This window comes from Aphelocoma coerulescens, chromosome 4 (genome assembly GCF_041296385.1).
Source record: "Aphelocoma coerulescens isolate FSJ_1873_10779 chromosome 4, UR_Acoe_1.0, whole genome shotgun sequence".
Lineage (NCBI taxonomy): Eukaryota > Metazoa > Chordata > Aves > Passeriformes > Corvidae > Aphelocoma > Aphelocoma coerulescens.
In genome coordinates, this window is record NC_091017.1 from 19,247,478 (window position 1) to 19,264,005 (window position 16,528).

Here is a 16,528-nt window from a genome sequence, read left to right on the forward strand (position 1 = left end):
TTTCACTATTTAAAGTGTCTGCATTGCCAGAAACTTCCCTGCAGACAACCCTTCCCTCTTCTCATTTCACTCTTCCATCCACCAACTCAACTTCCTCCGGGCTAGACAGTTCTTTTTTTGTGAGCCAGTAAGTATTTTTCAAGTGGGTGTGAGCCCTCAATCTTAACTACTTTGCCTTGAACTGAACTTCAGTTTCTTACCTTGTTTTGAAGGCTATCTACAAACAAAGCAACCTGGCAGCCCTGGAATGAGGGCACACCTCTTACCTCTTCCCAGTCCAAAGCTCCCTGGAGCTATCCTGCAACCTTCAGCGTGCACACCAAATTGGTTCTCTTTTTCATTGGTATTTCATACTGCTTCTCACTCTCTTGTCCCATCTTCTTTCATCCCTCCCCACTTTCACAACATCAAAATGTATTTCAGCTTCCAAATTCAGTTTGGGTTTGCTCTTTTCCACACTTGTGTACAGCCTCTCAAGACCTTTCTAGGTGTTTGGCAGCACTCTCAGCTCCTCCCAGTCCAGCTTACCTCCACGCCCGTTAATGTGCTCTTTGCTGCCTCATCCACATCGTTACTCAAAGGCTTATATAAGGAACACCGGTCCCTGAGGAACACTGGAAACACAATGGCATTTAGCAATTGCTATTTGTGTTTATGGTTCTTCCAAATGCCACTCCAGTGTCTTTTGCAATCGTAGTATTATGCCAGCTACACAGGATCTGCTTACTGAAACCTTGTTAATTGCCTTTCCACTAAGTAAATATAACCCTTGCCTTTTGGTGGAGTTTATTTCAGTACTTAAAAGACAAGCATCAGTTAAGCAGCAAAATATTTCATAATACCCACGTGGAACTTCACTTCCATCTGAAAAGTGGGATTTAGAAAAAGGTCAGGTGATTTCCTTTTGTGGTCCATCCACAGGAAGGAATATGACAGACTTCCTCTGAGTTGATACTCTAAGCTCAAGACAATTCTTTCTGGTCCAGTCCTCTTTTGGAAATTTCTCCCCAAACCTGCTATAACTTTTCCATTGACCTACAGGTCAAAGGCCTGATTCCAATACACCTTACTCAAGAAATGATCAACATTGATAGGGATTTCTCAGCTCTTGTCCTAGCTAGCTTCTTCCAAGCAGCATCACTAAAATGACAAACACTAACATCCACCAAGTTGTGCCTGTCTGCACAATGCGGGATTATGTTGTGGGCTTAGGGAAGGAGAGAACATTGCCCATACTTTGGAAAAGATCTGCTTTTGCTATATGGTTTTGTCCTAGGCTTAGGTACAGACAGAACTTTTTGCCTACCAGCACCTTCATAATAAGTTTTCTTAAGCACCAAGAGCCACACCACTTTATTAACAGCACTGTCAAAGCAGTAAAAGGAATGCCTCTTTATCCAATAATTTTGTGTGCAGACAACTTACCTCATCCCCACTGGTTATTCTTTGTGCCAACTCCTTTAAGTTCCTCATCATTCTTTCATCTCGGAAATCATAAGGAAAAGTCTCTGTCCACTCAGTCAACAACTGTAGGATTTTTGGTGCAATTTTTTGTGTCCAGTTCTATTTGGAAACAGTGGTGAGGAATGTTACATGTAACAGCAATGCAGGAAATACCTAACTCAAAGGAACTAGAATTCTGTTCTGGAGGACACTGTGGAGCATAAGGGTAAGAATGTCAGGTAAATATTTGAGCTTAACTTAATTCAGCATTGGATTACAGGTCAGAGCCAATGGTCATGGAAGCCAATGAAGAGACTCTCATTGGCTTAGCTGACCTGGAAATTAGGCCTCAGGTGGGTGGAAGTGACTCCTGTCATCATCAGGAGCGTCTCAGCGCAAGGCATTGATTAGAGTTTCCACAACTTATGACTAACCACCAACAAAGAAAGTGCTAAATTTCATTTGTGCCAAGACTTACGCATGCACTACACCTTATAGTGAGAAACCTTTGTACAGAGAGAGGGAGTGGTGGTGGGAGATGTGGTGGTCGGAGACTGCCTTGGGCATAGTGACCACTAAATGATTTTTGATTCTCAGCAAAGTAAGGAGGGGGGTCAATAAAACCTCTGCCTTGGACTTTCAAAGGGCAGATTTTGGCCTGTTCAGGACACTGGTTCAGAGTCTTGGCAAAACAAACAATGCAGCAGAAGCAGCAGCCCTCATGGAGGACAGGCTGAGCAGTGTGGAAATTCCCCATGAATCTCAGCAAATAAAGGGTCAAATTCTAGCTGCCTGTGTTGGGTTTTCAATCTGTTCAATCCTGCCGAGGACTGTCTTGAATAGCAGCATTTTGGTTTGGGCAGGGATCTGGGAAGCCCCTGAGAGTGTGGGACCTTACCTTGTCCAGGCCAGGCTCACTGAGTCTCTGCTGCTCAATGCACAGGTGGCAGACTTTGGCCATGAGCTCGTACGGGTGCATGAAGAGACGGGAGCTGAGAAGGAAGGTGAAGATGTACGTCCTCTGCAAGCAAGAGGAAGACAGAGAAAGGCATAAATTACCAGCACTTTTTATATTTTCTCAAAATGCCTTCCTGAAAAATCTGCTCCTGATACCTTCCTATCTGCAGAACAAAACTCTACATGTGGCTGTGCCAAAAGCAATTACTACAGAGGTAAGCGTTTAATTTAACACTTATCATTGCTCCAGAATCAGTATTATAAGTTTGTGCTCGAGCCAAGTTATGCAAGATTAAACCAAAACAAGGCAGGGCAGAGGTGGTTTAGCTCTCCTATTGCACACAGCCTTATTGCAAGCTCATTACCTGAAATTACTCAGAATAAAATTTAAACTCATCTTCTCTTGTTCTATAGTAAAGCTTTATCTCCTGGTTGAAAGTGGAGGGAACTACCTAGCTTAATTTTACAGAATAAAAATCAGTAACTCATTCTGAGGTTACAAGAAGCAGATCCTTATTCTGCTTTGTTTTTCCATATATCATGATTTGAACTCAGTGTGAGATTGATATTCAGAATATCCATTCCACGTTCCTCCTTGCCAGTAGTTAAGTATCTATGGCACCCACTCTAGGAAGACTCTACAATGTTATGGCTCTAGAAACTTGAAATAAATCATCATGTTTGACCAAGCAGTGTCTAAATTGCTACATATTTGAAGTTTACACTAAGCATTAATGGACAAGCTCTAGCTTAAGCACAGTCCTGTGCTGCTGTTAATTCTGACCCAAGTTAAAAAAGATCCTGTCTTGGAAATGTGAACAGATCTATGAAATAACAGAAGCTGAATATAAGCAGAGTTATGTCTTCAGCAGGAGCATGTCAACAAGCAGAGCTATAGTTTCATCACCCACCAGTTATCCCCAACTGCCCTTTCCTGCCACCTTTTGATATCATTCTTTTTTATCTTCTTTTCTAAGAATTATAGAAAAAGTCTCAGTGCATGGGTGTGCCTAGAAAGGCCAAAGATTCTCAGATGACAAATGTCCTGTTCTCACATCCAGCCTCTGCTGATCCCAAATAATGTGGTACTAGTCCATGTTTTGGTTGCTAATTGCACAATACAGGTGGACCTCAGATGAGCAACGGGAAATGTGCATCAAAAATTGCTTGGTTTTGCAATAAATACTTTCATTCTGTCACAACGGTGGTCATGCCTTTCTTTTCAGCTTGCCTGGCAGATTTTTGAGGCTCAATGGTACACACAATCCATCAAGCAGCAAGCCAGTCTAGGTGCATGCTTTATACATGAGTCACGAGGGTTGCTCACCTTACAACAGGAGTAATAATGCATTCGACTTCCTAGGTTAGGTGAGTTATTGCATGCTGCACTCAGGTAAAGCACATGTTATCTTATCACTGCTGGGCAGCCACCTGAACCCTTTCCTTAGCCATTGGATGTGACACATTCTGCTTTTGCTGCACATGGGAAAGTTCCCCTTTAGGAGATGCATCAGGCCTGGCCATACAGTTAGCTGGGTGTGTAACTTACATCAGGATAATAATCCACATTTGGTACTAAGTGCTGGATCAGAGCTTCCAGAGACCCCGACAGGAGATTGTTGTCGTGGTAATAGAGCCCTCCACAGTTGTCCTCTTTTGTCTGATACAGGTTCCTGTTGCAGCCGCTGCTGTCAAACATCGCTGCAAAGGGAGGCGTCTGTGGCATCTTTCCCTGAGGAGACACACAAAAGAGATAAGGGATAATTCACAGAAGGTACAGTGTAAGGGGTTTTCTATCTTCCAGAGGTAGTACTGCACTAGGAAGAAAACCCAGTGTCACACCATGGGTTACTTGCAGACCGTTTTCAAGCCTGTGCAGACTTCTCAGGAAAGGGCCAACACAGGCTTTCATCACTGCCTGTCATAATCGCCAGGTGCTTCTTTTCTATCTTGCTGTTTCTTTATTAAAGGACAGATAAGACATCCAGGCTAAGAGCTAGAAGGAGGTACAAGAATCCTGACAGGCTTTGGGAACTCCGACTTTCTATAAAGCTTTTGGGGATGTGGCATAATGGTCACTGACAGCTTTGGGCAAATCCTGACAATAGCTCCCTAAGAGCAGCACTCTGATGGGGAAGCGTGTTCAGGCTGTCCAGGCTGACACCCCCCCAGCCAGTACAGAAGGAGACAGACTGAAGTGAAGCCCTGAAGGGCTTATGTGAGAGGACAGTCCCCTTTAAGCAACACGACAACCATGTAACTGCAATCCCACACCTCCCATTTCCCAACTCCACCCTGGTAAATTGGTGCTTGGTTTTCCCAGTAACACTGTGACAGGTGTGATCCAGGCTAAAGCCTGATGCTTCAGTGCATCAGCCTCCACCTACCCTCTGAGTGGCTCTACAGAAATTTTGGAAAAACTTGCCTGTGTACAGTTGCTTACCACTGTTGTCCAAGTTCACCAATGATATAAAAGATGAGACCAGACTCAAGAGTTCTGTTAAACCTTCTCCCCAAATATTGTGAAAATGTGAAAAATCCAGCCCTATGTTTTCTAGCTTTAGGAAAAATAAAGCAATTACTCATCAGTCTGCATCTCAGTGCCTGTGGAATCAAAATGTCTTTCCAAGGAAAAGATCAGTCAGTGCTGCAGGCTGTTCAGTCATTCAGAGCAGTGGGTGGGCAGCAAGGGGCCATGACCACCCAAGAGCTCTTCTGGTAATGCAGGATCTGAAAAGGCCAAAAGATAAAATCTCTCTGATTGCTTGAGTGTTGAGTTATAAACTCCTTCCTTCTCCCTCCTTCTCTGCTTTCTGGGTGTAGCAGTTCTTGTCAGTTTAAGGAACTTAGGTTTTTATAGCCTCGATGGCAAGCTAAGTTTGTGCCCAGTTTTAACCACTAACGTGCTGGTTTTAACTCTCCTGCAGCAGTTACTGGGCTGTGGGTGCTGATGGGCACTCAGGGAGAAACAGAAAAACTTAGCTTCCAATCCTCCTTACAACTTGGAGGCAAGGGAGATCAAACTGAGAGAGAGAGCTGTGCTCATGTGTTGACAGAGCATGTTCGTGTGCATGAGAAAAGCATTAACGCCTCTGAGCCATCATTGTAAGTGCAGATGCTGTTTCTTTTCTCTCCATTGTATCAAATCCTATTCGGGAAAAGGCTCTTTAAAGCCACAGACCTCAGCAAACACCAGCCTGTGAAGGCACCCCGTTTTGAGAACAGCTAGTGATGTGACAGCCTGGAGATAAATAGCGTGCTGCCATCTGTGTGCTCCCCAACCCACAATAAAGCACTTTTCAGAGTGAGCTCGGTGGAGATGAGAAGCTATTAAGCTATTAGCCAGATTCCTTAGCTTGGACCTGAAGCACCACACAGACTTGCTGCTGCTGCTGCTGGCAGTGTGTCCAGACAATGGAGACATTCAAACCAGCACAAGCCTGAGTGGTTCAGTAAATAAACAGTAAGAGAAAGCCAAAAACAAAGGCAGAGGACAGTGGAGAGAGCCTCCTAGACTACACGAGCTGTGCTAATCCCACCTTGAGAGGTGCCAAAAGATATCTGCATCAAAATGGGAAAGACTGAAAAGTCTCCATGTCTGAAAAGTGACATTAGACACTCCGTGCAGCTGTTCAAGCAGCGATTCAATTCCATTCAGCCCAGTGAACTGGGAGAAGAATGAAGTAAATACACGTGCCACCGCCCTAAGAGTGTGAAGTGCAGCTCCGAATTTAACAGGCTTCTGTACCAGAGAGTTCAAATTACTGGGCAGGTGAGGTGCAACCCTACCACGGCCATGCTCTGCACCAATAAAGTATTCTGATGCATAAAGACTCCTGGTCTTTCAGGTTCCTTGCAAGGCTAACTCAGTTTAAGGAACAAAACGTTACTGAGGAGCTGACAGGAACCTTCTGCAGCATTTCCTAGGTTTTCATACTGTGTATGTAAAGCCAGAGACATGAACCAACTCCAAAATATTCTTCAGTCCACTGGCACTGAGAGATGTCCTGTTTGCACCAAAATTCAGAATTCTTTTCAGCTACAGTGTATTCAGTCAAAACGCAAGTGGCAGTGAACAGTGTGTAAACACTGCCATCCACCAAGCATTTGTAGCACTGTAGCTCCAAGGTAATACTCCACAGGGAAGTGAGAAAGACTGGTCTGCATCTGCAAAACAACTTGACATCAACATTAGCACTTGTGAAAAACCAAGGACAGTAGTTGTTTCAACCCAGATCTCATATTAACCAAAACAGCCCGATTCAGGGTGAGACTGGAATCTGCAGGGGTTTTAGCTAGATGTAGCCAGAAGTTAGTTTTGATTTCATGCAACCCTCACCACAGAAATCAGATAGCTTGGAGACACAGAGTCACCTACTGCCTCATCAACAGGAAGGAAAAAAAATCATCAGCCCATCAATAGATGTACAGATTTGTAACCATAAAATAAAATTCTCAGAAGTTTGTCCCAAAGGGTACATATTGTCTCACTTGTATGTTATGTATTTCTGGAAGCTGCTCGACAGAGAGGGCTCAGTCCTGCTTTAGGGAGACACCAAGTTGTGGTGATGTTCTGTATGGCCAGAACTGGATTTCACTTGGAAGTGAACAGGACACAGGACATGCTCTCCATGCGACGAAAAGGGATGATATCGAAATGTGACAGAGATAAATACAGCATAGCCAACGGGATGATTCATACAACACATGTGCTTTTCCAGCATGACTCCTTTATTATCTTGACCTTGACTCCTCTGCTGTATTTTATTTGGAGGTGGAGACACAAAGCAGCATGCTTAATTCTAATTAGAAGCTTCTCCAACCAAACCCCACCTTCAGAGTAACTTGAGTGGAACTGAAATTGGTTACAGAGCAGATAATGGTCCACAAATCCGTGGCATATAGAGGTATCTTGGTACCTAAAAATATTGTTGATAAAGCACAGCAGGGCAAGATCTGATGAGCAGGAATTGGAAAAAAAGACAAGAAATAGTCTTCCAGTGAAAAACATCCTGGCAGTTAAAAACTGGAACTTTTTAACTGGGCTTTGGAAACATTTGGCTATCAATCACATGGAAACCCACTTATCTCTTCTCTATTTTTTTTTTCCAAGAACAAAGAGAGTGGCTTTCTTTATTTATTTGCCTTTTTTTTTTTTTTTTTTCCCATTAAAGATCTGACTTGAAGGAAAGAGCAATGAAATAATTTCCTGGCTTTACCAGTGTTCCTCTTGTGTGACAGAGAAGTCAGTAACTCTGCACTGTGGAAAGAAGAATACAACATTTTTTCTGCATTTAATATCATTATGGAGAACATGAGACCTTGGGCATTGAGGTCCATATTCTGGCTCTGAGTAACCTCTGACAAGAAAGAAGTCTCAACCTTCCCAGTAACAGCACTGTAAATAGGAAGTCAGAGCCAAAGACGATGTGCTCAAACCCCCACCATGTCCTGCAGGAGCCAAGTTTCAGTTTGGCAGAACTAAAGGAATCAGATGTAGCTTCCAGGCTGCCAAGTGCTTGTCCAAACCTTTATGTTCAGCAACAGAAAAAAAAAAAAAAAGAAAAAAAAGAAAAAAAAATCTGTTTTCTACTATAAACAGTGGAAGGTTGCATTGGTTTGTTTTCATTTATATTAAAGAGCTCAGGCTGCACATCAGATTCATACAACATAGCCAACAATATGGAAAGCTTGTATCCTCTACAGAAGCACCCACTGAGAAGTTCAGTAGTAGCCATAAAAGGTGCCTTTAAAGCCACTGCCAAACATTTTCAGCTCCTCTGTTTGTTAGGTACAGTTTTCTCCCACACTACATCCCTCAGGCAGAGGAGTGGTAGGAGTCCCAAGCCACACCTCCCCTTAAAAGATGCAAACTTCAGAAATGCAATTACATCCCCTCAGAGCTGTTCCCTATACAATCAGAAACCCTTAACCACATTTAGCTGGTGACTACCATCCACCATTGTTATTAAGGATGCCATCATAAAACTGAGGCACGGCAAAACAAAAGACTGACTTCCTGCAGGAGCCGAGTTCCAGAGAGGGCCCTCATTATCCCTACTCTTTCTTTTGTTAGCAACACACCTACAGAAACCCTTCCTGTTGTCTTTGACATCTCTGGCCACACTCAATTCTAACTGGCCCTTGGCTTTCTTAACCTCATCCCTAGCTGTCTGTACAATTCCCCCGTATTCCTCCGGGCCTACCTCCGCTCCTTGCCCTCCCAGCCCTGCCTCTCCTGAAAAGCCTACAACAGCCTTCCATTCCAGTACTCCAGCCAGAGCAGCCACCCCACCACGTCTCCGTGATGCCAGCGGAATCACGCCCATGCAGGCACCTGCACGTCTCTAATTCCTCCTGTTTGTTCCCCATACTACTCGTGTTTGTGTAGAGGCATCTGAGCCAGGCCCCCGATAAAGCTGACTCGCTGGCTGGAGCAGCTGCGATCCTTTCGCACTGCTCGGGGCATCCGCCCAGGCTGCCCAAAACAGACGCGTACCAGACACAGAGGCCACCCACCGCATTCCACACAGCCCTGCCTGCCCTGTGTGTGCTTTGCTCACAAAGCTTTTGTGGTTTTGCACTGAAAGGTAAAGGGAAATTCTGCAGAGCCAAAGCTGCCGAGGAGATAAGAAACCTGAAAAACTCCAAGATGGGTGTTCCACGTGCCTTACTTGCAGAAATTAAGAGCACAGAACCATCCCAGCTCAAGCCTTCTTGCTTCCACTCTTTGTGAAGAATTTGCTATGCAATTCTCTGAGTGTGACTTCAGCACCAACTTCAACCAATTCCTTCCTAGAATTACTTCTTACTTCTAATGTTACTTATTACTTCTTATCTTACAGTTCTTACAATAACTGTATCTTTTAAGAGGCAAGAGTACAAAATATTATTTCATACTCACACAGGAGATGAAAAGAGGAGTGATATGGGCTTTTCCCAGCCTGAAATCAAGAGGAAGATTAGGAACCTCTCATAAGGAATCCAACCCAGAGGAACAAGAGGACCAAAATTATCCATGCTGGACAGTGGCTTAACAGTAGAAATACATCCTGCACAGCTGGTGGTAGGGTAAGGAAAGACCTGAGGTAGACATAAGAAACCCGACTGAGCCATAAAGTACTTTTTGGTTTTCACTAAAACAGCAGAGGATGAGCAATTTTGTAGTTTTCCAAAAATCACCTGAGCAACAAAAGCCTGCAAAGGCAAATGAAAAACCCTCATAAGCAAAGAATAAACCAGGAACTGAATTTCAAGTAGAGGCATTTTCCCCCTGAATGTGCATCTTTCTTGGGTCTATAAATAGACCCAGCTAATGATGTGGGAAGGTCAGATGCAGCACTGCTGACTGATCATTCGTGTATGAGAACTTTGGCACAGTAATTAAGTGAATCCTGAATGACTCGAAATTAAAGTCCTTGGATACTGAACTGCAAAGGTGTGATGGGTATGAATACATTTGTGTGTTTACTTGGGAGCATTAGGAACGTTGTGGGGGGTTTAAGAATGCCTTGAATTTCTCCAAATCTGCAAGTTTAGTAAAAGGGAAGGAAACAAACAAGTTCCTCTTTGTTGCTGATGTGCTGTAAATCCACGTTCCCTGCTTAAGCCCCACAACTCAGCTCCCCTTCTATCCTCTCCCATCCTCTTCAGTGAGGCAGAAAGAGAGAGTGAGTCTAATGGTGCTGAGGGTGGCTGTGACAGCACTGCTGCAGTGCCAGACAAGCACATGCAGGCAGACTGCCTCATGGCAAAAATCCCAGCTGCAGGAAAATTATTCAGTCCGGGGCAAGGACAGGGCATGTGCTCCTCCCAAATAAAACACATGATACAATCGGTCTGTGTTGCTGGACACAAAAAAGCAACAGCCTCGAACCACATGACACTGGAAGGCTACCACACCTATAACATATTATTTCTTAAAGCACTTGTCTCTCTTCCCATGACCACAACGCTGCTGAGATTTCTATCTGTAGGTTAAAACTAAGGAGGCCACAATTATTTAAAAAGATATGAAGCATGCTTCATCACCTTTTAAATCAATGCACTTGATTAATCTTTTTGTTAATTTCATTTCTAAGTTTAATTTAATTTTAGGGATATTTTCTTCATCTGGATGGTGTCCTTTTAGCATTTGAATGCAAAATAAGTATTTTCTCATAAAAGTGTGGGGTTTTTTAACCTTGTACATATTTTGGTAATCCCAGTTTAAGAAGAGAAGTTTAAAACATGAATAAACAGGATAAGTATATATTATAAGTGACATGATGGATTAGCACAGCAGTAATTAAATATCAGAAGGCACAAGAGATTCTAGAAAAGTTCAGTACATTGCATACTCCATAGCGACTCCTGCAAAACTTGAGGGATTTACAGAACGAATGAAATGGAAAAAGAGGCACAAGAGTCTCAGGCCAGCCAAAGGATTCAATGAAATATCTCCCATCTTAAACAACAGACAACAAATACAGCTACTCTCTTCTACCAAAATTTATGAGCAGGCAGCTGGACTGAAAGCAAGGAAACCAATACAGGGATCATATTAAGAAACAACTTCTCCTTCCCCTCACTGCAGAATCCATTTCTGTCACAAAAATTCATAAATTTGGACTGTCCTCCAAGCACTTTGTTTAAAATCAAACTAATGCACAAGCTGAGTATGATCTCCTCAGTCCTGTGTGTTAAATTTTGTCCCAAATCAAACACCATCAGGAAAGGCAGACAATCTACTGGCTGACCAGTGCAGTGTTAATAATTTGGCTGCAACTGCTGATGGCAAAATTGATAGCTTTGGCATGAGAGTAGAAGTGTATTAAATGCAAAGAAAACACAAGAATGCTACTAAAGCCCTACACTTCTTTACATTACTGAAGCAGGGTGGGGATTTTAGAAGCACAAAGCATTCCACTTATTGCACCCAATGAAGCACAGAAGAGTTTTGCCATTTGCTCTATTTGTACTTAAATATTACAGCCTTAAAAGACTAAATTCTCACCTCTCTACTCAGCCAGCTGCAGACTGGTTTGTCAGGGCTGCCGTCCACCAGCAAGATGCAGAGCTCCACAGCCTGGAGCAGTTCACCATCCCAGCTCCCACACAGCCAGGATGCTGCTCCTCAATCAGCTGATGGATTGCTGTAGTTCTCAGCTCAGGAGTTTGAAGGCAAGTGAACAGTGGCGATGTTTTACTCCAAAACATCCCGCTGTAAAACGAGTGATTCAGCAGCTGATTCAGGGCGGCTGAGATGTCCAGGAATGGGGCGTGGGGTGGGGTGGACAGATGGGGCCTGTGATGCCATCCATGCTATGCTACCCCCACCATGAATCAGAACTCTGACATGAGTGCTGTAGCTCTGTATCTACAGAGTTCTGCACTCTGCATCATTTCTGTAGCATGCTTTGTGCCTCCTGCGTACTCCAAAGTGACAAAACTGAAATTTGATGTTTTCAACAGAGATGGGAGAAGTTTACTCTACACTATCACCAGAAGAGTATCATTGTGGTATTAGACTTTCACTAACCTTGGGGAGCGTGATCCATTCTATGTGGCAGGGATGTGAACCCTGGGATGTGACAGGGATGCAATCCTAACCCACCCCAGGTGATCAAAGCCGAAAGACCCACCTTCTCTATCAGCATGCTCAGTAGCTAAGTGTGGGTCTGGGCCACTTCAGAGTGATAACCAGCTTCATCAAGAGCTGGTCATGTATCCATCCACAGTCAACAGAAAAAGCATTATTTCAGCGCTTGGACCTGGCAGCTGGTAGTTTGGTTCTGCTTCTGACTCTGCTACAAGCTCCTCACGTGGCTTTAGTCAAGTCACTCAGTTTCTCATTACTGCATTCCTCTGCTTGACAGTATAAAGAGGGATAAGTATGGGGTTATTTCCTTTCATTAAGCACTAAGATCTTTTTTCAAAAGGTGTACAGAAGGTGTATCATATAGTACTGCCAGGAGCACAGTACTAGCCTTAAGCATGAAGCTGTCTTGACATGGTTCCTTCTTCAAATCTGAATCCTCATCAAATCTGAATCCCCAAACTGTTGCTCTTTGCAGATATCCATGCTTGGCCTTTTGGTGCAACCTACAGTACACTTCAAAAGAAAACACCTTTCCCTTTTGCAATCATAATAGGCAGCCAAGTTATAATTTACAACAGCAAGCTATAGTGGTGTTAAATAACAGTACTAAATTTCATTTAACTGTTTCTTCCTAAAACCTCATTGACAAATGTCTCTTTGACATTTAGATGATGCAGAAAAAATGCTGGTTTTAAGGCAAACAATTCATATAATCTTTTTTTTCCCCAGTTGCTGAGTCCTTATATTTCCATAAATAGTACAGAATTTTTACTGACGCTCAACGTACAGCAGGTTGAAAGCAGTATATTTACATTTTCTGCAACAGAAATACTTCAGTTAAAAAACCACCAACACAACAACAAAAAAAACCATTTTCCAATGCCTAGATTGAAGATAAAAATGGATGGTTCCACTTCGGCAGTTAAGAAAGGAAGTACAACTCCGTATCTGCATCAGTTAGACTTGCCTCACACTCATTTATATCTAGGCTGGATATCAGCCAGTGGCTTCTAGAACAGAGCTGGGTCTGAGGTACAGAGGACTTGTAAAACAGTCGTCTGCAATCAGCTTGACTGATTCCTTGGGGTATCAAAGAGAAGCACATTATAGCCAAAATGACTGAAAAGTGCCTTTTCCCCAGTCTGGGCAGGGCCGTAGCAGAAATCTCCTCCCCTCACACGCTGCCACTGCTGGTTTGTGTCAGCCTTTTGAGACCCAGCAGCAGTTCCTGTGCTCGACTGAGGGTGGACCCTTGGGCTTTGCAATGGATGGTCAAATGCTCCTTGCCCTGGAACAATTACACCTATTAAGTCACCACCCAGTAGGTATGGTATTGAGCAAATGTACACCACGCTGGGCCGTGAAAAGATCATTGCCAACATGGCCTAATAGTGTTTGAATCCCTGCAGGATGTTTAAGGGAGGATCAACTCTAGTCCTGATGGACAAGTACTGTCAGTTCAGCACGCTACATTCATGCAGAAAGCACCTAGCCTTGTATCAATGAGAGCAATTATCTCAGAGAATACCCCACTCCCCAGTCTGACTCAAGCGGATTTATCCTCTTACTCCTTATGAATCCAGATGTCTCACTGTGCTGGATGACGCCGCCTCACAGCTCCCAGGCTCTTCTCTGCAGGTGTATTATCTGGTATTTCTGGCCCAATTTCCAGATGTGACAAGAAGCAAGCTGAGTACCCGACCCCATGGGAGGAGCAGGTGACCTGGGGAACATTTTATTCTGGGAAGAAGATGCATTTTAATGAATCAAATCAAAATAGTCAGAATGCGTGGACCTGAGTCATGCAGTGCTATTCTGGAGCCGCCTAGGGAGAGTGAGCTGGATTGTTGTCATGATCCTGCACATATTCCGTTTAGAAATACAGCCATACTAAATGCCCCCCATTCAGGTTCCTCACTGTAGTGATTTAGTTTTTTAATACTACTTCTTACAGCAGCTAGAACAGAGGAGAAATTAGCTACAGCTTTCAGCTGGAGTCTTTGCCTCCTGTTTGTAAATTATGTATTGTCTTGCTGCGGCTGCAAAATGCTCTCTGGAAGTTTTGTTTACAAGCTCATTTTCTACCAGTGTTTTCTGGATGATGTAGTTCAGTCCCTCATACCCATGCCAAGCAGAGCGCACTTGTCAGTGCTTGCAGAGTACACCTGTGTGTTTACTAACATTTGGAAAAAATGCTTAAGTATGTGCAATCATAAATTCTGCCTCCTCCTCTGAAATGCAGGCAATCTATCCCAACCAGCCCCAGTACGTGTCATAACACCAGACCCTTACAGTGATGTACAGCACAGACTGGCAATATGGTCCACACAAAGCTCCTTCCTGCCTTCACCCCACGAAAAACTCACTTTTAAACCACCCAGTTACAAAAGTACAGCCCCACACTGTCGGCTTTTCCAGTTCACGTTCCTTCACTGATGCTGCTCCTGGCTTGAACTGTGCCTGTCACTTCTGACACAGTGTGACAGCAGCTCACCCCGCAGACCATGAACAGGTGCTGTGACTCTGCAATCCCCAAGGACTGTTTAGATAACCCACACAACTGGAGCACAGGCAACAACACACTGTGCTGTGCCCCAAAACCTCAGCAGAAAGAAACCACGGAGAATATAAACCAACAGGGATTCAGCGCACCATACAAAAAAGCTTTTTACTCAGTGTCTGGCACAGCTGTGAGCTTAACCCCTGCTAAATCAATAACTTCTTTCCTCTTTCACAACGATTTAACAAATCCTACAGTGGCCTGTTTCAGTCCTGCTGTTCAAAGGAGTGATATCCCCATTGCTTATCCAAAATCAGAGCTTGGTCTCACCTATTAGTTCTCTCCAGTACAGCTCATCAGTTAGCTACTTGTCTTGAGTATATTTAGCATTGATTTTCAGCTGATTATCAGCTTCTCCCCAAGGCATCTCATTTGGAAGCTGTAAGATAAGCCTGAGGAAGCCATACCTCCAAAAGCTATTCTCAGCTTTCAAAATAAAGAGACAGCCTAGAGACCCAGTCCTGCCTGCCCAAATCCCAATTTCCCACAGATGGCACGTCATCTCAGCCCACCAAGGCAGTAATCTTACTGAAAGCAACCCCCTCAACATTCCTCGCTTAGACATAGCTGCCCGCGGTACAGAGCACCTCTTTGTTCCCGGCTCTTTTGATTTTTCAGGCCATTCTTGCCCTTTGAGAGGAGTCAGCCCTGCTCTGCTCTGTTCAGGGGAACTCCCCTGAAAGAGTTCCTCACCCCTCTGTGCTATATTTAGCTTTACACACAGGCAGACTGGGAGGCACTGCTCGTTAGGGCTGCCTTAGTTTACAGTCTGGACTGGGCACGACGAGCAACACACTGGTCTTGGGTCATTTAACACTGATTTGGGTCATTTATCAGTCCTTACTCTCCTCGTACCCCTGAACTGCTGCCACTTCGCACAGCGCAAGAACCTGGAGTTTTACCACAGTTAACACTCATCAGATACCCAGCAAAAGACACACACACACCCCGCCCACACACCCATTTTACTCAGCCCTACAAACACAATCTGGTAAATCGGTGCTTTTTTTATCCTTGCCATGCAAGAAAACCAGCAATCAGTTGAACTGACGGGCTTAAAGAAAAGCAGGGAAAGCTTCTCCAAGGATTATAGCCACGGAAAAAAATTACATGGTGCAGTTTTAGGACCCTGCTCTATCTTACTACAGGGAAGGGGACAAGGAAAAGGACCCAATCACTGCACCGCCAAGTGCTTCTTCTGCTGGGTTGAAGTATCTCTCCCTTCCCCAATATGCTGATTCCCAAAAATGAGCAGCTCTGTCTGTACAGAACTGGGTAGCCAGGAAGGAAATGAAACACCAGGAGGAACGAGACCGTCCTGCCGGGGCTGGCAAGAAGAAGACGCAGATGGATAAATGGATGGACGGATGGACCGACACGACGCACCGCAGACTCGCGGACTGTACCTGGAAGTGGCCGCAGGCGCTCCCGGCCCCAGACGCTGCTTTATGGCTCTCACGCACGCATCATCCCCAGCACAGCACAGCACAGCACAGCACAGCTCGGTTCGGCTCCCCACGGGACTGTGCCGGCGGCAGGCGGAGCGCCGGGAAGCGCGGCTCCCGTCCCGTCCCGCCCCGCCCGCGCCGCAGCGCCGGTGCCGCGGCAGAGGCGGAGCGCGGTGAGCCCGCCCCGCCTGCGGAGCGCGGCCCGGGAGCCGCCGCCGGGCAGGTGCTGCCGGTGCTACTGCCAGCCCTGGCCCCAACTGGCGTGCCACTGGCCCGGCACCATTCCGCTGGCAGCGGTCGGAGGAGAATCCTTAGAGATCGGCAGGAACGGGACACACGCGCACACAATGCCTTCTCTGAGTCTCCCAGGTGGTATTTCCAGCACAGGGGATTTCCTCAGCCCGGTGCTGTTTCTTCTCTCTTCCCAGTTCTCATCCAGTTCCCCCTGCAGCTCATGCACAATAATCTTCAAAAAGGTCTTGCACAGATCCGCTACAACTCCTCACCCACTGCCCTTCGTTTCCTCTGTAACTCAGTTTA

At 44.9% G+C, this 16,528-nt stretch overlaps 1 protein-coding gene across 6 annotated transcripts in view; it reads right to left on the bottom strand.

Moving 5' to 3' along the window:
• RASGEF1B (RasGEF domain family member 1B) overlaps positions 1-16,528 on the bottom strand; it is an 87,635-nt gene that overhangs the window by 10,828 nt on the left and 60,279 nt on the right. For 2 of the 6 annotated variants that reach the window (XM_069012988.1, XM_069012982.1), the window contains exons 1-4: positions 15,947-16,036; positions 3,950-4,132; positions 2,342-2,464; positions 1,426-1,563 (exon numbers count right to left, since the gene is read on the bottom strand). In XM_069012988.1, coding sequence (XP_068869089.1) covers positions 1,426-1,563; positions 2,342-2,464; positions 3,950-4,126 — 438 coding nt within the window. In that variant the 5' untranslated portion in view covers positions 4,127-4,132; positions 15,947-16,036. Of the gene's footprint in view, positions 1-1,425; positions 1,564-2,341; positions 2,465-3,949; positions 4,133-4,260; positions 4,332-4,982; positions 5,010-15,946; positions 16,037-16,528 lie in introns of those variants that run through there. The other 4 variants (XM_069012984.1, XM_069012986.1, XM_069012985.1 and 1 more) reach the window with 3 other exon arrangements.